This window comes from Blennius ocellaris, assembly GCF_963422515.1.
Source record: "Blennius ocellaris genome assembly, chromosome: 21".
Lineage (NCBI taxonomy): Eukaryota > Metazoa > Chordata > Actinopteri > Blenniiformes > Blenniidae > Blennius > Blennius ocellaris.
This window is the reverse complement of record NC_137670.1, coordinates 15,271,156-15,296,900: the sequence shown is the minus strand read 5'-3', so window position 1 is coordinate 15,296,900 and position 25,745 is coordinate 15,271,156. Positions and strand designations below refer to the sequence as shown.

Here is a 25,745-nt window from a genome sequence, read left to right as displayed (position 1 = left end):
AACTTCTGACACGTCCTCTGCAGCATGCTGCTCTCACGTGATGCAACAGGGAGGCACCAGTGCCTTCACTGCATGTTTTCCTCGTTTGTGGCACAGTCATGACACTTTACAGAAGGAGATGAATAAATCTGATTATAAACCTGTCACTGCACATCTATGACTGGGGTTAAATACCACATTATGACATATCACTTTATTTTGGAGTATTTTATTTTTCCCCAAAAAATGATAAGAAGCGACCACTGTTGGCCAAACACAAGAGGGAAGAAGCTCTCCTGTTTGTTCAGGTGGCTGGTTTATCTTAAGAGTGATCGTTTTAGGAGTTCCGTGTCGAGATGACGCAAGCTCAGCGATAAATCATGCACTCCTGCCATCTAGTGAAAGACTGCAGCATTACAAACTGGCTCAGAGGCTCCATTAAATTAATGTGTCATGAAGGAAGAATGAACTCCAGCTGCAGCAAAATTTAATCATTGGTTCCTCCTTGTGGCAAAGCAAGGTCAGTGCTGTTTTTCTTTGGGGTTTTTTATCCACTCTGTCATCTTCCTGCTGCTCGCTGTCCCTCGTCTTGTAATAGTGTTTGTAAATTGGTTGTCTTGCTTGTCATAGAAACATGAATTATTTAAAATGTTGGAAAGTGGTAAGCTGTGACCTCCAGTCTGGGCTTACAGCCAGAAGGTTGCTTGGGAAGAAAAAAAAAGACAAAAAAAAAAAAAAAATGTGCGTGTGTGCATATGCATGTGCGTGTAAATGACTGCACTTGCTCAGAACTGATCTTTTTATTCCATCTTTTATTAAAAGTTTGATCCCACAATATTCTTAATTTCATTCGCACAGTAATGGAGAGTAAATATGAACAAACCATCGGAACCGATTGTGGTGTCAAAGGTCACGGTAAAGGACCCAAGACTAAACTGGATTAAATCTCTGCGGCGTTCTGGGAGCATTGTCCTGCTTCTGCAGCTGCAACAAAAAAAGCCACTTCACTCCTTGTTGAGTTTAATGGCAGGCACACACAGGGCCATTAATGCTGAAAAGCCACTGCCCCACCTCTTCCCCAGTGCTACCCTGGGAGCCGCAACCTCCATAATGGCTCCATTCTCTGAATTAATAGCGCTCACCGGCCATATGAAAAAACACGATTTTAATTATAGGCCCCGGCGCTACAAGAGAGAGAAAAGTGAAATAGGGCAGCAGGGAAACCTTTTGTGCCTTCAGAGGCAGCAGGGCAAAGCTAATTCATGTTTCTGGATACCCCTCCAGAGGAAACGGCGTTTGAATAAACATGAATGAAAATATGAAACTATCCAACACTCTGTATGAACAGATTATTGACTAATTTGTCATAACTCTTGTTAATTCACAAGATTCCCCCCAAAAAGTATATTTGCAAAAAAAAAACAAAAAAAAAAAGTATTGTAATTGTGTCTTTACACAGGTGAAATGTAACTTATCAAAGCAATGAGCATTTCTTTTTCAGCTGGATTTCCCAATAAATCATTGGCTCTGACATTCATAATTAAACTTAATGATTTGTTTTATCATGCCTTATTTAAACACGTCACATTTGTCAAATTTTGCGTGTTATGCTCGTGCAGCAAACAGAAACTGACTGAAAAGACTGAACTGCTCACATCATCACGAAGGATGCGAGGCGCCACTTCAGGTGTCATAGACGTTCAGGGAGAGCAACACAGTGACGGTGTGATCCCACCGAACTGCAAGACAGAGAGGTACAGGAAGTCTTTTCTGCCCACTGCTCTAATGTTTTTAAGAATTATAAGAGTGCAGTGGGATTGGGCCAAAAAAAAAAAAAAAAAGATCTTGAATCTTGAATTAGGCAGCACATTGGTGTTGTGATTAGCGTCTCTGTCCCATAATAAGAAGCTCCGAGGTGTGACTATGAATCTTTGTGTGTTGAGTTTCCATGTTCTCCCTGTGCTACTTTAGGTTTTCTCAGGGTTCTCAAGGTTTCCACAGCCAAGACAAAAAGCAGACTGGAGACTTCTAGATGTTCATCAGCATGAGTCAGCTGGGCTCAAAGATCAATAAAAGGAGTGCGTCATGGCTGCTGGTTCGATTCCCCATCTCCCGCCTGAGTAGGAAATACAAGTCTAAATCATTCTTCATGATTTGTTGCTCAACATTAGACAACGACACTCCACTCATTCAGCTCACATTGTATTTATTTGGATTTGAATTAATATAATCATTGTGTGTAGACTTTTGGCAATTCCGTCAGTTTTAATAGCAGAAGTCAAGTTTCCTTTTCACTTTACCTTCACTTTTTGTTTTTTCCTCTTCTTGTTGCCATGCGTCAGCTGCAGGTTCTACGCCACGCTCAAGATACCCATCAGCCAGTTCTGTAACTGTATCCAAGTGGAGATGGACAGGCATAATCACCAACAACAATAGACATCAGTGATCTCATTTCAGTGGAGGATTTTTTTCAAATTTGAAGCAGTAGACACAAGATCCCATCACACAGTGCCAATAAAAAGGACATCAGTATTTCAAATGGTAAATAGATCGATCTATATGGTACCTACCTACCTCATAACGAGTGTCTATTCTAGTCTATTCTATTCTATTCTATTCTATGTTTTGCCTTAAACCAGGAGTGTAAACTGTTTAACAAACTGCTGTGTAAAGTTTAAGCGGCAGAGCTTCAGTGCCTGTTGAATCCTGCAGAGGGCGAGGGAAACAGTCCGTCCACTCAACATCCCTTTCACCTGAAACCCAAGAAGCACCTCTTAAAGAGAGTCACTTGCAATCAGAAAGCCTCCATTTAATTACAACACACAGGAAATTACGGAGTGAATGGGTCAGGCGCTGATAAGAGCCTGAGCACCGGGGGATGATAGCTCCCGAAACCCGAGGAGCCCCAATCTCAAAGCCGAATTATCACAAAAGGCCAAGTCTGGAAGCCGGACAATCTGATTGTACTGTCATCCAGATTCATAATTAATATATTTATCGAATTAATCGCTGAAAAGAGCTCTGGCCTCCCGAACAGGAGGCAGATTCATTTGCCTCTGGCTCGGCTTTCCTCTAATAACAGTGTTGTCAGTGAAATAAGCCCAGAGTGGACCAGTGTCCCAAGACCTCATGACAGACAAATTGCCCATCTGTGTAGAGATGATATGGGGGATTTGGGGACTAAAGGGAAGAAAAAATGTCATTGTTTGGTGACAACCACAATCGTACCCTTGTTTCAGTTTGTGACTGCCAACTTAGAGGAACATGAAAGGACCGTCTGCTGTTTGGGGAGAACTGAAAATACCTGATGTTGTACGTCTGGTTCAACAAATCACTCATCAAAGGGGCTGTGTCTCACTGTCACGTGCTCTGGCCCGAGTGTTTTATTCCCTCAAATGAAACAACCGAGAACTTCACAAAGCATGAAAGAAATGCCAAACGTGTTCTCTTTTTCATTATTGAGGGGGAAAAAAACCTGTGAAGTAAAAAAAAAAGGCAGAAGTTATTTAGTTGAATTTGTTGTATGTCTTTCTCTCTCTCTCTCTCTCTGAACTGCCATGGTGGACCCTGCCTTCCTCGTAGTTAGCGCAGAAAACATTAAGGAAGTTGTTTAAATACTTGATCAAGTACCAATCATTTGTAAAATATATAACACCCGTTTACAATTTTCAGTCAAATCACCCACTTAGATCAAATCTTTTACTGAACATTGCACAACAAAGCATGACGTATTTGTGCATATTTATTTATTTATTGCATATTTATTCATGTTTCAATATGTCTGTAAATGAAACTTTTCTTACAACCCCTTAGAGTCAGAAAATTGATTTGCAAAGAATGTGAATTGATTTTACATTTTATATAAACCATTCATAACTGCATATTTAAAAAAAAAAAAAAAAGAAGATGATCTTCCAGTGTTATTATTGCAGCTCTTAAGCATGTTATGTCCTTTAATAAAGTGCCCGGACTCAAACAAAGGAATTGTATCACCCATTTTTCTGAAGGAACTAATTACAAATTAGACACATATGGTAATTTAGTAACCTAATGAGGATATTGAAAAGCTGCTGCCGGAGAGCAAAGGGCTCCCTTTTGTCTCCCGGATATCCATCTGGGCCCCTGAAAGAGCATGAAATATACCATAATCATTGGTCAACATCCCAGGTCATTCACAACTGATTGTGGAGCTGTAATTACATGACAAATGTCTAAATTACAGCTGTCGACGATCACAGAGATGATGCCAAATGATATTGACAAATTTGGTGTTGTGGTTGTCGACTCAATGAGCCCCTGAGATGTTGATTGAATTTTACTATCTGAAAAGTAGATGGCAGTTCTCTTGTGATCTAATTCTTTTATAAACAGAGCTCAAGTTTTGTATTTTTTTTTATTATTATTGTCACATATTTATTTGGTGAAGCACAATAGATATCCATAATCCTGTAATCATAATAGTATTTTGTGAGTTACAGACGTGGCCTCTGGGAAAAGGTCATTAAACATAATTCAACAAAGAACGGAGCCGACAGACAATCCTCAGAAAACCATTTTTTGAATGATGTAGAGCAGCAAAACAAGACTTCTCAGGGGGAAATCCCAAGTTAAACGCAAGAAGAAATATATTTGACTTTGTAATTTGTGTATTTTCTTTTAATGGCGGAGTATCAAAGATGAAATCCATGAGTGAAAATGGGTGAAAAGACATTATCCTCCTCCGGAGAACAGTGCCGTTGTGGTTCCAGTTGGACCTTCGGGCTCAGAAACATCTGAAGCATTGAGTTTTAATTGTAATATGTAGATCTTGTCTGTAAAATTAAAGGTGAATTCTTTACCTTTCGAAATGAAACTGGATTTAGATCGTTTTCATTTGACATGCAATCATGCTGTCATAACAATTTCCATGCATGATTTAAAGTTTTATATCCTAAAGCCCAACTTTGGCTGAGGCTGCTCGATACCTTGTCCCTATAAAGATCAACGTAATTTGTTCACTGTTGGTATGTCATAGTAAACAAGATCTTGAACTAACGTAGATGAGCAGAAATAATACGAAACTGAAGAGCGAGAACAAAACAGCGCTTTGTAGCAAGTTGTTACCATTAAAGCCAGACGTGTTTTTGCACTTCAGCCTGAAATCGATGGTGTGAGAATGAGTTCGGGGAACAGTGCATGCTGAATGCTGCAGAAATTTGAAGAATTGAAAGTGACAGGGTTTTGCCAACAATCAGGCTGAAGAGAGCCACAGTAGTGAAGAGGACTTAATCCATCAAAAACACACTCGTCCTTATTTATAGTAACAAACGAGGGGGGGGGGGGATTTTACACTTTATTGACGTAACCCAGACCTGAAATGAGACAACCCTGATCTGCTTAACAACCAAGTGCATAAGGCGTTTTCTTCTCCGTCACCGTCTGACGATGACAATGAAAGCGAGTCCTCTTCTTGTTTACTCTGAGATAATGTTGTTTTAACATGTTGTCCTCGGCAGTCCTCATCGAGCTGGTATTTATGCCGTCTATCAGGGGCTGGGTGAGGCCCTTTTCCACATTGAGAGTATGGCTGGTTCAGCTCCGCAGGCTGAATGGATGCACACTCCAGTGCCAATGACTGCACCAGGCAGGTAGCAAAGGCTTTTCAGCCTGCATCAATCAACTCAGGTGGAGAGCCCTCGCTGTAATTGCCAACTATTACAATACGTGGCATGAGGGGTTTGGCACTATTTTCATGCATGATGAAATGGCATCAAGGCCTCCTCTCACGTACAGTGATAATTGAACAATTAAACTTTAACATTCAAATTAGCTCTTCATATGACATCAATAATTACCGAGGCCGGCCAGTCACAAAGAAGGCTATCTGAGGTCGATTTATAAGCTGGTTTTTAGACTTGAAGTTTTGATGCAAGTTCAACTGTGTTGATGAAATTATTAGTTACAAAAAAACCTCAAAAAACACATTTCACCCATTTGTTTTATATTGCAAACCTCTTTACATAACCCAGACGTCTTCAGGTGAAGCCATCCTCATCATACAGGTGATTGAGCTCCAGGTATATTTTCAGGCCATCCAGCTGCAACCACTATTAGACATCTTAATTAGACAGGATTTAAATCACCCCATTTGATCGGGGCAGTTAAGACTCTTCATACTCTTCACTGTAAAATGCAAATTTTCTCTGGAACGAATGGACGCGGATCCTCAGAGAGCATATGGAGAATCTCTCATATTAATAATTCAAAGGAAATGAGCAAAAATTAGTGTGCAGAGCATCAGCGGTGTCATGTAGCCATTACTTCTGCAAATGAGATATTTGATTTGAGAGATCGAAAATGGAAATGTCATCAGTGTGAGAAATCATGATCTTCTTCCACTTCTGCCTTTGTGTTTGCACCACGTGACACTGTCATCTATGTGGAAACAAAAAAGAAAATGTAGTAAACATGAGAAACCCACTGTGCAGATTATAGTGTTACTTTCTTGGTCACTAATCCCTAAATAATACAACGCGAGCTGAACCCTGGTGCCTAATTACACTTCAGAGGAGACATGAAAACCCTTCAAAAAAAAATAAACCTCCTCATACACACAGTGGAGCCCTTGAGGTGCATTAGATGAAAATTACATTAACACTGACAATGGCACGGACACTAGGCTCCAGGACACACTTGGAAGGATGCAGTGAAGTTGAAGAGGACCTCAGTTTTAGCTCACGACAAAAGCCAGACGACAACAAACTGGATTACGTAGCAAGAGTGTCCAGAATCAATGAGAAATTGTTATGTTTCAGAGAAAAGAGTAATGAATTGTACCGGTGTTAAGTTGGCGTGGGGCGAACAGGAGCTAGTGACAAGGTTTGACACCACAAACTCCTCCCCTGGACAGTCAGAGATGAAAGAGATTGTGGATTTGATATTAACTCCAAGCGAAAAGGCCAAACTGGGAGCACAGGGCGCGTTTAATAAATAAAACAAACCCACACAGACACAAACACACACACACACACACAGACACATACACACACAAAGTCATTTGCAAGTTCCAATACAAGATTACTATATGTGATGATACTTCGAGGCAGGAGATGAAAATGATTGGGAAAATGTATCATGAGGTGGCGATTGTGGACCATATTAAACTGCACAAAGAGGCTTTTGTTCTTGAATTCTTGCAGCAGTTCAGCCAGTATTGCCTCTGCTTTAATTTAATATCTATTTATTTTACTCCATTGTATGGGTTTTATTGAGGTTGCGCCTGCTGTATCGCCGCGATCTCGACCAGAAGTGAAGGTCAGGAGAGGCAGAGTGCCTCTGTTTATTGGCTTCCATTGAGCCCATATGAGCTGATTTGGATATCTGCTCTTGATATTAAGCTCTTTCATGGTATTTTGTGCCATCCGGATATTGTTTATCACCACATTGAGATATTCACCCTGTATTTACTGCAGAATTAAATATTCTTCATCACTTTTGTAATATCCTCTCTGTAGGCTGCAGGATGCAGGATGTGAGGACCCTGTTAGATGTGCCAACAAATTCTTGTTGACTATCTGTGAGTTCAGGACCAAAAATAAATAGAACACATACACACTGCATTTGATCTGTGTCCTCACGTCTTCGATGTAATTTCTCATATTTATGAGGCGACTTTGGAAGAAAATGCAAGTTGTCTGTGCCCTGTTGCAAGCTGGAATAATAACTGTATAACCAGGTTTGCTGTCGCGGCGTTAACCTACACGATAACATCAACCACAGACAAGTAACAGGTTATTGGCTTAAGAAGCAGAATCCACTGTGTTACTTTTTATTAAAGTTGCTGAAATGACTGTAAATCTCATATCTGTGTTTATAAAGACAAAGCAATGTATTGACAAACCTAAAACTCAAACAACGTAACATTGTATTAAGATCCCAGTTTGAATTCTGGGATCCTCCGGCTTCGGGGAGAAGAACACCCAAAGACAGTCAATGTTGCACGTTTTAGTTTTCGAATGGACTGACGACCTGCCCAGGAAGTAGTTCTGACCTTCACTCATTATTCGCTGTTTCTGAAATAGTCTTCAGCCTCCTGCAATCCTCAACAGGATAAAGTAAACTATCGATAGATGCATATCTGCTGAATATTTTCCATGCAAGTCGGCTAGAAGCCGACATCGACGTGTCCTTTGGTTCAGAATCAGATCAAAGTGCCTCATTTAACACGTAAATTATACTAGTTTTCCAAACCATTGGCTACAGAGCATGTAAGTAGAGATCATTTTTGGAGGAGCAGTAATTGTTTATGAATGTTACAAAATCAATGTTCACTTTTTGTGAATTCGTCATGACCCAGATAAATGTGGGAGAAGTGGTGAATCAGAGGCAGATGGATAATGGGAATAGTGAGGCTGATTGTGTAGTTTCAGGTTAACCCTTTGTGGGTAAATCATTGAAATCCCTACAAATTTTAAAAACACATCACTTTGATTGAGATATTAAATTATTCTTAAACCTTTTTGTTTTGGAAAATGTCAATACATTGAACGTTTTAAAGAAAAGCACAATTTCCACTTAATGTTCCTGAATAACAATGGTGTAAAACACATTGGAAGGTCCTCCATTGGCAGCATTTCACATGCATATTCTTACAAACTCGACTTCATCATATGGCTTTGATGCTAATGCTACTTACTTTTCACGTCGTTATCATTCATGTATCGGCTCAGGTCTGACTGTAAATGGATTTCACTTGCAGCATTAAGTGCTTTTCCACTGCTTCTGAAAACCCCAAAGCACTTTATATTGTTAGTCACATTCACCCATGCAATCCAGTGCAAGGTACTCAATCGAGCCATTGGGAGTATTTTGGGATTCAAGGAGAATTAGACATGGAGGGGGAAGATGGAGAATTGAACCTGCAACATTTCCAGTGACAGAGAGCCACAGCTGCCCCTCAAGCATTGCATTATGGGCCAAACCAACCTGACGATCCCCAATAAATAAGGCCCTGTTGACACAACGTTTTAGTTTTCCATATATGTGAGTACATTAACAATAATAATAATGATGGTGGATTCCAGTGTGATTGTGCTGCTGTCTCTTATATTTAACAGCACACACACACATATATATACAGGGACTGCTCACGGAGCCCCGACCTGTCCACTGAGGGACTCGAACCTGCAAACCCTTGATCTCAAGGCCACCACTAGTCACTCTGTTGAGAGTTAAGAGATGCTGCTCAAGGGTCCATAGTGGTTGCATGTCATTTCTGGGAATTGAACCAGGGAAGAAAGCTTCCTCCAACAAGTGACCACCCATGCAAACTGCAGCATTTTTACTTACTTTCTGACATTTTCAGAAAACCTTAATGAAACATAATTAAATTAAAGGAAATAACTAACAGCAATTATTTCACTTCCAATTCCTGTCAGCCAGCCTGGACCCTCTGGTGGACCGGTTCTGGCCCCGGGACCGTATGTTGCACACCTCTGGTGTCGCGTGACGTGTGCGTGCGTCACGACTCTGTAGGTGTAATGTGACGCTGCAGACGGTGCACGTGGTCTGTTGTTTACTTCCTCGAGGAACATTCGCAGGAGGGGAGGAGGAAGAGGAGGAGGAGGGTGAACATTGTGAAACGGCGTTCCTGGATAGAGTTACGCTGCTCGGCATTTGCAATAATAATAATTTAAAAAAAAAAAAGAGTCACAGGCCGAATTGAACGCAGGAAAACTGCCCGACCGGAACTGAATCTGCTCACTTTTGCTTCTTCTCTCCAGCGACATCTCCACAGTATGTATGGTTGTTTTCACTGTGCAGTCCTGTTCCTGCTCTTTTGTTCTCTTCTCTTGGCTCAAACGTCACGCTGTCAAAACAAAGCTGGATTGATGCGTCTCAACATATAAAAGAAAATGGAAAGGAAGACATAACTGGACGAGATTCAGTGAATCAGCAGTGTATCTCTGTACATAAAGTTACATCAAACTGTGTGAAGCTGTTCAAACTAACAACCACATTTCTTTACTGTTTTCATTAGGTTGTTTTTTTTGTTTTTCTTTCTCCCCCAGTTAAAGACTGAAATGCTTCAGCTCGGTAGCCTGTTTACCCAGTTTCAGCTCAGCTCCAGGCCTCCAGAAAACACCCCAAGCCCCAGCGCAAAGCAAACACCAGCAGCCCCACTGTTTTTACCACATGTCATGTAAGTACTGCGAGCTGCCTGAGCTGGATGTTTACAATACCAGAGGAATACGTGTGTGTTTGTTTGGTACAAGGGTCACAAGTACAAAGATTCACTCACCTTCAGCTCAGTTTGGCCTATTTTAGCACATTGTGTTGGCTACATGATCACAATAAATAACAACAATAATAATAATAAGTTCACCTATATAGTGGTTGTCAACGTTTCAAAGTGCTTTACATCTGAAAAGAATAGATTTGTCACAGGTAAAATGCTATGTCAATACACACATTAAGTGGAAAAACAGAAATTGAACTTCAGGAAAAGAAAGCATGGTTCAATTAAAGGCTCTGTCTGTGCACGTGTTGAAATGTCCTCAGTTACGATATTACAACCTGAGTTGGTCCCAGTCGTGTGTGAGCATTTTGAATGAGAGCCATGCAGCAGTAAAGAACTTCAACACGCCTTAAAAGTAGTGAAAATGTGCCGTACAAGTGATTTAAAAGTTAATTAGAAAGGGTGTTTTTCGAGACAGATTTAGAAGAGGAAATAGACGAGGAGTGCCTAATTTCCTGAGGCAGATCATTCCAGATGGACTGAGCCCCAAACAGGAAAAAAAAAAAAAAAACCTATGTGCCTTGGCTTTTTCTCCTGTGCTGGGTATCATTAACAGAAACCAACGAGACAACCTCAGGCTGTTTCATGACAACTACATTTTTAAAAATGAATTCTAATCACATTGAATCTTCATTTTGGGGGCAGGGTTCCCATGTTTGAATACCAGTTGTGAGAGTAAAAGTATTATTCTATAAAGGTAGTGAGGTCTATAGAGCATGTTGTCGTGACTTGATGTGGTAACCCTTGTGAAAAGGGAGTTTGGAGGCTAGTTTGCGCTGTTATGTTACTATCAATGAGTCATCTGGCAGGATTAGTGAGGGTCACCATAGTCAAAATGAGTACTATTCCCTTCAACACTATTGCTCCGGTTCACAGTCCTTATGACCAGTCTACATTGTTTTATCAGCAGCAAACCTGGACATGAATACTTATTTCGAGAAACTGTTTTGGATAAAAGTTGAAACCAGATCAAAATCGATGCTCACACATTGAATAGATCAACTTTGTCCACAGCTTGTTTCACTGCGAACGTACCTTTTGGTTTTCACTGATGAAATACAAAAATACAAAAAACTCATTCGTTGCTGTTTATTTTCACTGCAGGAAAATCACAGGGCTGAGGAAGGAGGATGTGTACTGCAATCTTCGCATTCCTGACCAATTTCAGGCAACCAAAGATGACATCAGCATTGTTATCCTCTCAGGTTAGTATTTCTGATGAAAACACTGATATTGTAACAAAAAATATATATATAATCTTTCAGTTGGACACTGAGCGTCCTTGCTTTTTGTAACAGACCTCATGCCCACATGACATGTTGACTAGTCTGAGTTGGGAAAGCACATGTCATAATGGTTCTAGTTTCCTAGTAACTCAGGTGGCATGTGACAGTAAGCCTCTATGAATAACACACTCCCACTGAAGCAACAAAATATATTTAAACTTCAGAGTGTGAGCCTTCTCTTTGGATTCATGTTTTCTCCTACTTCTCAACAAGGGCAAGGAATCTTCTGCCTCGACGTGAAGGTCTGGAGAGGAACTGTGTCTGCTCGCAACCAAAACTGGCTTGTGCAAGTGAAGGAAGAGGACCAAAACTTTAGCAATACCTGCATCGAGCAGGTTGAAGACCCCCTTAAAGCGATCACGGTAAAAAAAAAAAAAAGAAAGACATTTAGCTCAAATTGTTGCAATAGCCTAATGAAAAGCCTTAAATGTCAAACTGTCTGGTACACTTAAGTCCAAGGTCCATCCGATTGTCCAACACACTGTTTTTCAGCCGCACTGTAGCCGGGTTAAGAGATTCTGAGTCACCATAACAATTTATATGGAAATTTCAGACACTACAGCAGGGCTTCCTAAACTTCCTGAGTGGCCACTCTTCATCTGAAAGGCCATAATTATGCTCACGGGTTGAGGTGGGTGGGTAGGTGGAGGTGGGGGTGGGGGGGGGTGGGGGTGGGGGGTGAAAACAGGCAGGTGCCTAAACACAGCTGTCACCTTGTGGGTCTGTGTGGAGTCATTCATTTCCATTTCTATAGATGTTGAAATTGGGCTTGACAGAGGAGTGTGGCGCCAAACGCGCACACCACATTATTGAGATAATCCCACTCGAATAGGTTCTATTAACTTCATTAATCTACACAAAGCACGCAGTCCTCAACCGTTCGCGCCAAGTCGAGGTTACATAAGTTTTTTTTAAATGGGCCCCTTTAAAAAAATTCAAAAAAAAATTCAAAAGTGAACATTAGCATTGAGTGTCTGTGGGGTCGTCATCCAACAGCAGTGTTGAGACATCCCATGAATGTGAGTGCACAGAATGAAAATGTGAACATATTTGATTAGATAAACCTCAGAGCTTTATTTTGTAAATATTGAAACAATCGAACACTTAACAGAAATTCGACAAGCCTCAATAATTTGGTTTTTCCATGAAATGCACTTTTAATAACAATATATCAATGCTTTACTGTCTCCTTCAGACCAAGACAGCAAACCTGTGCAGACATCTGAACAGAAGCGGAGTCTCCGTGCGCCAAAGTCTGTTTTTCCCCAGGGTCGTCTTCCTTTCCTCAAATTGTGAGCTGGATGAAGATCTGAGGAAGAGGAGGGAGCTGGTCTCCTACGGTCAGATAAACGACTTCCTGAAATCCTTCAGGGAGGGCTACATGGCCTGGATGTCAGACGCCCTGACTCCCTCGTGGATCTCTGGTTCGTTGAATTAAAGTGATCCATTGCTGTGAATAAGACAATATTGTGATTTACGGAGAAATCCAGCACACCAATGAATGAATCATTGAGTTGTTTTCCCGGAACCGGTCCGTTGAGCAGATCCTACCGACTGATAAAAATGACGTGCGGGAACGAGTATCGTCTTCCGGTAAAACCACCGGTTACGTGAGTTTCTTGCGTCCTTGCAGGTCACCTGTCATACAGGCAGATGGAGTCGGTGCGGGAGGTTCTGAGGAAGGTGGGAACGTGGGACCTGGTGCGGCTGCACTGTGGCGACCAGCTGAAAGGAGACTACCAGGGCTGCCAGTACATCGCTTTCGACCGCCAGGAGACGGACACGCTGGAATTCTCCAGACTCAAGACCCTGTCCGCCGATTCGCTGTGGGCTCTGCTGGGACACGTTCCTCAGGTCAGTGCTCAGACCATCATGGGCCCACAAGGTTCATTCGTTGCACCTCGGGGGTTAAACGCTCATCGTTGCCTCCAGCATATAAAACCCAACATTGACCAGCAGGTGGCAGTAGTACGTTATGTCTGTGTTTCTCTTGTCCCAATTATTTGCATCATGATCTGGTCATTTATGATTAAGACAACAGAACACAGCATGATTTTATTATGAGAAGTATATAAACCTAACAAACTGTAATTTAGCAAGGACTTGCAGAACAATTTGTTAAGGAGATTCAGAGAAATTTAAATTCATGTCGTATCTTTGTTTGTTTTGCACCAGAAAAAAAAAAATACCTGAACTAACTGTCTGTCTCATTAAATTTGTGGCCTTTTTAGAAGTGAAGCACAGTTGTGATGAACATAAACACACTTTTATTACATAATATAGACAAAGCTGATTAAAGCTTTGTTAAAACCTGTTTTGGTCAAATTGTATATTATAACCTCTACAAAAACAACCCCATCAGAATTTTACCAGATTATCATTTTATATATTTCAAATTTTAAATGAGATTAGATTAATTACTTGACTGATATACATAAAATGTTGAAGACTGTAGATTTTTTTTTGATCCATCCACAAACATGTCATTATAATTCCTAGCGATGGTCCCTGAGGGCTGGTTATCAGTTAGTCCTATTAAATTAAGAGAACATCGCCTCTTAAAGAGCAGTACCTGTGTCCCAGCATCTATTACCGATTCACACCCACAGTCGGTGTATAGACCACTCAGCCTGGGGTTTCTGCACAAGCCCACTCAAGGCTTTGCCCCCACCACCACCACCCCCCCGCCCCCACCCAAAAACACCCAGACTGCATGTACTCTCCCCTCTAGTCTCCAGCTGCTGTGTATTTGATACATGACCCAACAGTCATTAGACAGTCTCCAGCGGGCCCTTTTCTAGCCCAAGGGGACAGACAATGCAATAACAAAATATATTAAGGCACAGTGATGGGAGCCTCCTTCTCTATAGTTCACCCAAAATATAGCTTGGGGAATATTTGGAAATGTGTTATTAAATCGTCCATTTTTGTCCAAATGTCAGATACCAAACCAAACGTTGTATTTATTTCAATGGATCCACCCCCAGACCCATCTGTTTCTATACCATATGAATAACCTTCTTTTGGATTCATTGACAGTGTCACTTACCGTCTTAAGAAGAAGAAAAAAAGAAACCATCTTTGCATTTGTGCAGCAGCTGTAAGGGGAAGCTTGGGGGTGGCGAAGAAACCTGATCGCTCCCCCTGGTATTTTCAGAGCTCAGAAATAATGCATGCATTTTGATTTGTTACTTGTAAACACAGACAGAGCAGAAGATCTGCGATATGACTCACGCTTTCATTTGCGCACGCGTTTGGCTGTAAGAAGAAGTGGCAGCACACGCACTCACAAAGCCACCACAGAGGTACTAGGTGTTTTCTGTGAGCTCAGGCAATTACTCTGTGGAGAATGGGATGTCTACATGCCCCAAAGTGGAGAATGATTGAGTAGAGTGGCTGTAATTTATTAATTATGGTCTATATTCTTAGACCACGATTCGGGGCTTCATTCAATTTGTATGGATTGAGGGGTAATTACTGTACGTGTGTGTGTGTGTGTGTGTGTGTGTGTGTGTGTGTGTGTGTGTGTGTGTGTGTGTGTGTGTGTGTGTGTGTGTGTGTGTGTGTGTGTGTGTGTGTGTGTGTGTGTGTGTGTGTGTGTGTGTTAAAATGAGATAAAAGGAGCTGAAAACCTACCCATGTCATAGCTTAAAGTGCAGGTTACCGATGTTGTTCATCTTCGTGTCCTCCCTCTATGCTGATATTTCATGAGGCCTCTATATATAATCCTTTGTTTTTTGTTTTTTTTAAGAAAGACCCCTGAATTCTTAAAAGTTTAATTGTTTCTAAGTGTGCCTCCTAATTGCATAGCTGAGAAGAAACAATTAGGTTCCTCCGGCTGTAGCTTGACTACGCAGCCCCGTCAGCTGATTAATAGAAGCAAAGCCACCAGACGTAAAGCTGCAAATTCACAGACAACATCTCAGCTATCGGAGAATGGTACAAATAATCAGATCTCGGTTGCCGGAGATACATCTCGTCTCCCTGACAGACTGCAGATTCCACACAAATGTAGCTTGTTAATTTAACTCCACACACTGACATTCCTCTCTGTTTGGCCATCTCCCAGGCTGCACGCGTCACGGGCCCATAATGGACAGCCTGGTGCGCTCGGTGCTTAGCACAGAAAAGGCAGAGAGGGGAGACATCAACTGCTTTGTGGTGATAATGAATGGAGGCACACAAAAGGCCAGGAGCAGGCCCATTTACACAGCCTGCAAATACTGCCGCCTAAATAGATAATATTGGCTGCCACTGTGGCTTTTTGCTCTCTTTTTATGTCGAGAAGAAATGTATTAAGCCATTTGAAGCAAACACTCACAATACCCATTGCTGTTGCCTATAAATCATTTAGAATAATCAATAGAAAATATAGCTATCGCCCACGTATGCTGTCCAGCCCGCAAAACCCTGCGAAATGGGCGCATCTGCTTTGTAACCGATTCAGAAAGAAATTAAGTCAAGTAAAAGTATATTTACAGATGCAAAACTTTAAAATCCGGCTATATTGACTCCATGAAAACCAAAGTGCATATGCACAAAGTTTGACTTTTTGTGCTGTTTTCTCTGAAGGAATAATGACTTGATAGAGTTCATGTTGTCAAGTCTCAATCGAAACCTGATACATGGATCACCTCCGGACTGATAAAAGTTTTAAAGAAAAGTTTATATGGAAAAGTCTATTAGCTCAATGCCATATATTAAAAAAAAAAAAAAAAGGTTAAAAAAAAAAAAGTAATATAAAATTGCCCGATATTCAGATTTCTGTTTGCCGTGTCGCTCTTGAAAGAAAGCTGAAATTGGAAAAAATTTGCAGCAGAGTGTGTAGGAAGCTACAGAGGCAAAGCTAACCATGCAATTACACACCAGAGGAGAGCTGCGGAACCGCAAGTGTCAGTAATGAACTAGTGAAGACACCAGCACTTATACCGCGGGAAGCAGTGGTGGAAGCTGACTCGTAATAGCGCGTGATTAAACTTGATAAAATCTATTTTTTCTCTCGAGCGTTGAGCCGCCGGTGAAGAGTCCCGTGGAGAGATTCTGCATCTGTCAGTTTGAAGGTGACTCAATGCGTTTCCTCCAAATCCGTCACCCAGCATGCAATAACCAGTCATTTTAAAGGGCTCTTCAGCTGCTGTTTTGTTAATTTAGTTAAACATCAACCGCTTGAGATCATGTTTTACGCATTCCTATTTAACACAGGTGGACTTACATATTCAGTGAGTGTGAATACATGTTTAAAATATAGCTCCAATCCATCAATATGCATTACAAAGTAATTTCTTTGAATGTGGAATGAGCTGGGATTTGCGGTGTGTAAAATTGTCTGTGATGCTGACCTAACACTTAAGCATTAATACAGGGCTGGATTTAGTCAAATGAAAAAGAAAGTTATTAAATATTGAACTAATATTTGTCAAATTATTGTCTAGAATACAACTGAAGATAACCAAGCAGATGGTCAATGCAGTGAATTTAGATTACAAATATAACATATTAAAAAATCCTGCACATATTATTTTTCCAAAACTTACATTTTATAACGAAATGAACAAACTGAAATTATATTCAGAGCTGAAATAAATGTGTGACTTTATATGATGAATATTATTTATTGTTATGAGTTTTTTATGTTAAATATTTAAAAATATATGTTGTTTTTCATCACTCTGGAGAACAATGTTGGTTATTATAGTACAATTTTGTGGATATGGCACAAACGAAATAAAACTACATTTCAATGAATCTTGAAACCATTTTAAGATCATGTAAATATAACATTAGTGATAGTACCATTAATTATTAATCACTATAGTAATAATAGTTTTGCTCTCTTCCTTTGGCAATTTAATAAGATCTTACAGGCTTTCTTGAGGGTTTATTTCAGATTCCCACATTTCCCTACTCCTGGTAATTACTGGATTCACTACGTAAAGAAAACTTTTCTTTGGTCAGTGGCCAAGATGTTAATTTTATCTCTGTGAGCTCAGTTATTTGTTTTGTGGATTCAGGATATTACAGTGATCCCCCACAGTATAGGTTCCAAGATATAATCAATAGGGATTCATGAATAATGAAGAGGCTGAGTGGAGCAGAGGCACTTAATTACAGCTTCAAAAGCCATTCGCGTTAATTGAGGAGAATAAAGGTGATGAAGTGGACTGAACGGCAACTGTAGAGTTTTATAGTGTCTTTGGTGGGTTTCTTTTTTTTTTTTTTTTCTAAATGAAAGTATAAAGACCTCCCACTGAAGCTTAAAAAAAAAAAAAACTCATTTAATGTTCTAATTCACTGCTTTCTTGAATTGATGCATTTCTGAGTTTAAGCTTTAATACGATATCCTTTGTGCGTGCAGTGTTTCTCCCCTGGCCACCTGTGAGCAGACTATCGTTCTTTTAATGTAGAAGCTGATGTGCTGCATATCCAGACAGTGTGTGGTTGCTGGGAGCAACAGATACAGTAGGTAATTGACAGCCCTGCCATCTGTTACAGTTATGTGAAATTATGGATAAACTAGTTAACAGACACTTTGGCCCATTGTCTGTTGTTTTGATAATCACCCTTAATAACGGACGGCATCAATATGGTCTTTAAACCTGATTTGGGACCTAATGGAGTCAGATGGGGGCAGTCAGTGTATGCTCTGGGCGTAATACTGTTAGAGATGTTCGTAAAGAGCAAATTAAATCAGTCATAGATTGTGCCCTCTCAAGTCAGCCAGACAACCAGACCCATTGAGGAGAAAAAGGAGTGGATTCATATTTTAACCTCTTGCAGAAAATGCACTTATGCAGAGGTAAATAAAGTCAGAGCTGGGTGACTGGATGTAAATGGTTATTACCGAGGGTCTAATGGCTTCCTGTGAGCTGAGGTAGGCTATGTAGAAGCAGAGACATAACTATTCTGACCTTTTTTTTTAGGGGGCGGCATTCATGGCTTTAGACGAATGCAGTTAATGATGTTGACAAACCAAAGTTCAGGCATGTCAATGGAGGACCCACACCTGCAGCATGTATGAGGTCGGTTGTGTTGTTTAAGCTTTTCATGCTCAATAATGATGACGTAGAACTGCCTCCGAATCCAGTTACTTCATCAGGTAGTTAATGGGAATTTATTTTACGTCAGTGTTGAATGTTGGTTCAACCTTTGGCTGAAAAATGGCGGACGGACACGCTTTCAAACATCTCAATTTCCAGGTTTTGTCTCACTGTAGATTTATTCCTTAATGTTTTTGACTTTTGGTCACCCCCCCCAAAAAAAAGTAATTTAAAGAAAGAATCATGTGCTCTATGCTCATTATACATGTACAATACCCCACTTCATGTGTTGACATAATTTACAATAATATTGTCAAATATGGATGGCATCTATATTTATCCATATTTATGGATGAAATAAATAAATAAGCCCAGTTGCTTTTGTTTCAGCAAAAACCGAAAATAAACTATATGCATCAGTTCTGCTTCTTCTAGTGTCAAGTTTTTCCTGAGTGTTACAAACTACTGCTATTCATACGCCCATCTCTCCTTTTAGGTAGGGTGTGCACCCTGCACACATTCATATGTCGCAAGTCAGCAGTTCACCTCAAATACCAGTTTTTTTATACTGCGGAAGGAAAGTAAAGGTCAGGAGTACACCCGTGCACAAACAGGGAAAACACAGTAAGGACTTTAACCAGGGATATTCCTGCTGTCTACTATTTATAAATCTTTCTTAATCTTTTATTTATTCATTCAAACAACATGTAGAATATAAACGTCATAATAAGTACATTAATATAGAGTATAATAAGACTGCTCAAGTGTTTCGACTTGAAAGAGAAGGATTATTTGCCATTGTAAACATACATATAGTATTGAATGATTAGCAATTAACCATTAGTTTTTTTCTAAACTCAAGCAATGGTGAAGAAACCATCAGCCATGAATCAAACCAGAAAGCATGACTTTGCTCATATCTCCATCTGATTTCAAATCCTGTAATTCACACCCCTTCAAAGCTGATTTCCACGACATTCATCCCCTGAGCCAAACCACACGGTGTTTCTCTAATTGCCTGGCAAAGCATTTTTTTTTTTTTGAGGGGGGGGGGGGGTCTGATTCCACGACATTTGGCTTGTCGACAAAGATGTTTGGTGTGCCGGAGGTGTGTTACTCAATGTTCCTCCCCATCGCTGTCTGGTTGAGACACAGCGTGGAACAAAGAGGCCGTCGTCTGAGGCCGGTGTGGCGTTACGCTCACTCAGAGTTCAGCTGAAACACGGCACCCATGGCTCCGGGTAACGGCCCCCGCTGACGGATACCCCGCTGGGATTCTTTGACTTTATCGGAGGAAGAATCTGAACTTTGTGAATGGCAATACACACAGGCGGTGACACGTCCCTACCCAATTACACTGTTCCTCACATTATTCAGGCTCATCAGACCTGTCAGGCCTGAAAGACAGACGCTTACATTTTGACTGAAACATGTTGGTTTGCGATGTATACCAACAATACACCATATAGCACGCATTTTAATTCTCTGATACCCGAAAACTGGCTCCGAACCTGTGTCTCAAACATAAGAGGAAACGGTTTGGAAAATGCTGTCAGCTATATGTAAAGATAGTCTTGAGTTTAGGAGGTTAAAAGGTGATGGGTGAACCAGAGGCAGGATTTATGACTATCAGCAGACGGTAAATAAGAAGAAGGAGTTTGTCTTGTTGAAATGTGAGGAGTGATGTCATTCACACGACACAGAAAGTGAGAGGCCGGCCGGGGTAGACACCGTTAGGTGAGCTCTCAGCCCTTTGTGTGACACCCAGCCTTCGCCCCAAGGGTCTCGTTCCCGCCGTGGAAGTGTCATGCACACACGGATTCTTGCAGACACTCAGACCTGTTGGTGCTTGAAATAGTAATGGTTCTGTTGGCAAATCTGTGAGCCACCGTCGTAGTGGCCATTGATTCATTCATCCTGCTGGAGATCCGGCTGCTCCGACCTTACGTTCTTCATCTTAAATGTCAGACGGAGGTTACTCTTTGGATGACATTTCATGTCAGCGGCTCCTTAACACTTCTGTTCTGCTACTGTAATTTAGATACACTATGGCCTTTATCCTCAAACACTTGCCTCAAGTGCACGAGACGGAAACATGCAGTGACAGTTCCCGTATCTCTGCTACAACAACACCTGGCAGGCAGGTAGTCTAGACCACACAAAACACCTGTCTTTCAGTTCAATCCAACAGTGGGAGCATTTTTTTTTCTCCCTCTCGATATGAAAATCTTCAAGTCGTACAGCATTTCTGCTTTACAGATGTTTTAGATGATCAAATAGTTTAGAAAATATTGCACACTCCATTGCTGTCTAAAAACATTCTCATACAGATTCCCTTTTCAGATAATACACTCAAATCTCATGCAACAATGTCCTAGTTCCTAATGTTTTTAACATGATTTATTTTTTTTTTAAGCCTGTAGGGATCCGTCTCATATAAAAAGCATAACTTATCGCATGCTAGTTGTATATGCTTCAATCTGAAATGTCTTGTAAGCCTTTACTTATAGTCTGCAACTGTCCTAATGTTAGAATGTACATTTTTCTCAATACACACTGAGATCTATTCATATTAAAATAGTTGATTGATTTGTGATTGAATCCCCCCCCCCCCCCAAAAAAAAAACAAAAAAAAAAACTGTCTGACACTTTGGAACTACTGCCCCGGCATAATTACACATCTTGTTATAGCTTCCTGTGCTGCTTTTACTGCATTAAGTAAATTGTTTTATTTTTTTCTATTTGGGTTTAAATGTGATGCGTGCTTGTGTCTGTGCAACAGTCGAGCTGCAAATGATGAAATACTTAACTATGGTTCCTTTAAATTACTTAATTGCTGATTACTAACTCTCTTATTTGTAAAAAGGAAAAAAAATCCTCTCTGATGTCTTTGTCTTGGCTTATATGCCACTCTGCCACCAGCTGTCATGAAGCTTTTTTTTTTTTTTTTTCATGCATCCCAAATTAATAGTCTCTCGCTCACTCTGAAGTGTCTGATGCTATTGTAATACAAGCCATGTGGCATCCGGCCAAGGCTGCAATATAAGACACAATTGTTCAGTTGTTTTGGTTTTTTTTTTGAGGGGGGGGGGGGATTTTATTCTTTCTCTCTGTTTTAATGCACAGTAATAAGTAAGTAAATGGTGGAAAGATGTGTGTCTGAAATCGCAGCGGCCTTTGTTGTAGATAATTAGGTTAGCAGCACGAGTGTGCAGGTGCTCAGGGTGTGCTGGGCGCTCGTGTTGTGTTATCGACTTGCTCATATTCGTAGGCTGTCAGGGGTGTCGCACTTCCCATCAGCCCCGGAGCTCACCAACCTCTTCACTATTAAAATGATCACTTTCAATAGCAGACAAAGGAAAGAGGGAACATATCTAGTGCAGGGTATTTTCCCCACCTCTAATGCTTATCTGCCTTTTGATGTCGGCGTAATAAAAGGCCTATTGGGCTTCCACAATGACCTGCAAAATGGACAAGGGCCGATATACTGGGCTCTGACTGTCGCTACCATTAACTAAAAGGCCCAGACATTATGGAGAGCCGGGGATGAAAGTACATGGAGAAAAAAAATAATAATTGAAAAATTGCCTAATGCTAAAGTGAAAGAAAATGGATCTGTGAAAAGGCACTGTAATATTCTGTTATCCCCTGTAAATGCAGCCAAACAAGAGATGTAGCGAGGCATTCTTTTTGAAATGGATGTGGTTCAATTACCTGCATGTCTAAATCTAGTTAAGGCTCCCATTGTCGGGCTCGAAACATAACAGGCAGTTTTGATGTAGTGTTAAAGCGTATTATGCCCTACAACCTACATAAAATCAAGAGAGGTATGACTCCATTCAATATGTGGAGGGGAATTAAAGCCCACAGTGAGAACAAGGTTAATTTAATATTTATTCTGTTGCAGACTACCATTTGGATCCCCATTCGAATAGAGTTGCTCAATATTTTTGCAACCTCAAGCAAAATTCTACTGTTGTTAATTTTTTGAAGGTCATTTCACTGAATACTGAACAATTCCCGAGATACGATCAGTTATTTCTCACTGATAAAAAATAAAGGAACTGATCAGAGGTGAAAATAGCAACAAAGTGTGTAATTAATCTGCTGTTTCATTGCCCAAACCGTATTCAATTAAATGTTTGTATAAATAGTACCAAGTAATCTCTTCAAAACTCAATATTAGTCATTGTTTTGCACATTGAATGTTTAATGCATCTATAATCGAAGAGAGTTGATTTAATTTACCTGTGCAAAATATATATATTCAAGCACAATTCAATGGAGATTGTTTCCTCTGGAAAAAAGAAGCAAAAACCTGTTGAAGATTTGAATTTTAAGTCGATCACATGGTGTAAACTGTGCTGAAGTATTGGTGAAATAACATATATACAACCAAGTACAAGTAGCCAAAAATAGGACTTAATTATATTGATATCAGCATTTTTAATAAATGACCTACATGAATGTGCTTTATTGTGTTATGCATGTTCCCCCCCAAAAAATACACAAACGTTCAGATTTCAGCAACAAACATTGTCTAAGGAAAAAAAAAATTAAGAAACTCTACAGCTGTTAGCCGAGGTCATATGAGAGGATGGACAGAGATTTCCATTGTTGGCATTATTCAACACAGTCCCTTTTTCAACAACCCCAAATTAGTAGATTGAGTCTGATTATCAGCCTGAAAGCCCACCAAGTTGGAAACAGCTTGTACATGTTGAAGTCAAAGGTGAAAGTCAGGAGTGTCTGTTCAGCTCTAACCAGAGGTCAGGAGGCTGCAGACGGGGTCACGACCCCAGGAAATGGCCCAAAAACAAGCATGAAAAGCGCTTTGTTTCAAGTCACTTGACAACAGCTTGTCCCAGAATACAGCGCCACCTTGTAGTCATGAACTACAATAGTTATAACCAGTATTTTTGTTTTTTTTTCTGAATCTGTCGCCCACTCTGCAGGTAACAGTTAAAATGTACAAGCGTGGCTCTCGCGGCTGGCTGGGTAAATCGCTGAGCGCCACGACGACCATCCCTTCGAACGCCTTCGTGACCTTCAGGATCAGCGGCGAGGAAGCGGACGCCAAAATCCCAGCAAACGCCATTCACAGCGTCACTCTCAGCACATGACTGTCTGCCAGATCGGAGCATTCTTAATTACAAATGTACAAATACCTAAATGTAATGTTGTGCCTTTTTGATATGCAGTGTTTCTATTCTCTTATATTGTACTTCTAGTCAAAATATCTTCATATGAGCTTTTTTTTAAAAACAAAAACAAAAACAAAACAAAAAACCATTAAATATAAAAAGAAAAATCCCATCTGAAAATCCTTCTGATTTTCAGATCCTCAGTGTCAATATTATTGTAATGATGGTAGTTTTCAGACAATTAGCTTGATTATCTTTCTCTTGTTTTGGATTCCTAGAGCTGCCCCTCACTTTAAAGCACCCATTAATTAATCATCAGCTGATTATGTCACAGCAGTGGAGGACTGGAGTGTTTAATGTGTTAATTGTGGCGGTTAGATTGTGGTGGCCTCTGGCGCGACAGAGGGCCGTGTGCGTCGCTGCCTCCGCCGGCTCGATGGGAAGTTATTTACGGTCTGTTTAGACAGTGTAACTGTAAGGTGCTTTATTAATATGCTCCACCGCACCGGGGAGACGATAACAGGCTCGAGAGCGCACGGCCGCGGCCACCAGCACCATTCATAACTGTGTCCGAGTCGCTTTCCATCAGTTATCCGGCTCGCACAGCTGCGCTAACAGCTAGCAATTGTATTTACTGGGTCTGGTCGCGGTCAAAATGAAGTTATTTCCATCAAGATATCAGTGCCTTTAGCTAATGCAATAAAAACAGCTCTTTCTGTTGATGGTATCTCGTTGCATGGCATCTCTACCTGAAACATCATTACACTGTACTTACTTTTTCAAATGTCTGTTTACACTTTTTACCTGAGGGACAGATCGTTGATAGTTGCATTGGTTTAAACACATTTTTAAGCCTGTTTCTTTGCTCCAGTTTTTGGGGGTGTTCTGGTGAATTTACTCACTTGTATTTAAAACTCAAGTAGTCCTCAGGAGGTGTTTTCTCTCACACTTGACAAACCGCAGTGACTGTATCAGATGAGATGTACTTAAATGAAAATCGTTCTTGAATATGATAAGCGGTGGGTGCATGCAGGTTTTACTGTAACTTGATTTTTCTTTGAGATGAAAATGCATTTTTTATTATATCTAAAGCACTTTCAAATATAAAAGCCAACATACTCTTAAGCTAATTCAAGCATGTTTTTCTGTTTTTTTTAAGATATTTGACCGGTGTTCATGTTTGTACAATGTGGTGCTGTAATAAAAAGATTTAATGACTAAATTACATTTTTAGGGGTGAAAAATGCATTCTTCAGCCAGTTTCATTCACTCATATATTACCTGATTGCTCCCCCGAAGCTATGCAAACTCTTCTTATCCAAACATACCCGCGCAGTGTCTGTAATAACGAACCCCATATACAAAGTCATTTGTCACTACTGGGCCACAATGTTTCCTTAAAGTCTTATTAGTGAGATGGAGGGCATCCATCAACAGCTCACTCTGCTCTTTGAAAGCATGCGGCCCGTCTCCCAACGCGGTAAAAGACTGGAGATTAGGAACGGATGACTGGCCACAGGGACAAAGAAAACTCTGTTGGGCAGCGTGGTGGTGACCGGCAGAGGAAGCGGAGCGGAAATGGACATGGAGATCAGACCAGAACATAGTGTGACAAGGTAACAAGGTAAACTGATCCAGGCTGCCGTTCCTCTGGAAACGGAATCAATGAGGGTTCTGTTCAAAATGGAAATCCTGCAGGATATCGAGTTTAGGTAGATCTTTGGAAGAATACAATCAGCTGTAAATATACAGTGATTCTTTCCATAAAAACACAGACTAAGTATCCTGCAGACGAGAATATTGATCATCATCTGTTTTCTCCACGTCTTGTGCAGCCACAGCGTGCAAGCAGGGAAATAAAAGCGTGTATCCTCTGAGCGTGTGGTAAAGAAGCCAGGTGTCCAACTCTGACCTCTGGCCGTTTGCTCGCTGCTCAGGGTGGCCGGGTCAGGTGTTTCATTCGACCTTTTCTTTTGTACAGGAAGAGGAAATGTAGAAGAGGAAGGACAGCTCCATCTCGAGC

The 25,745-nt window shown here is 40.7% G+C and overlaps 1 protein-coding gene across 1 annotated transcript; it reads left to right on the top strand.

Annotated features, from left to right (window-relative positions):
- Window positions 1–9,591: 9,591 nt before the first annotated feature.
- Window positions 9,592–24,831, top strand: LOC308145941 (uncharacterized protein). The gene is made up of 7 exons (XM_080517541.1): window positions 9,592–9,753; window positions 10,029–10,159; window positions 11,360–11,460; window positions 11,755–11,903; window positions 12,737–12,965; window positions 13,175–13,395; window positions 23,534–24,831. Exons 2-7 carry the CDS (start codon window positions 10,041–10,043, stop codon window positions 23,699–23,701), a joined length of 987 nt encoding a protein of 328 aa, XP_080373667.1. The 5' UTR covers window positions 9,592–9,753; window positions 10,029–10,040; the 3' UTR covers window positions 23,702–24,831.
- Window positions 24,832–25,745: the final 914 nt, after the last annotated feature.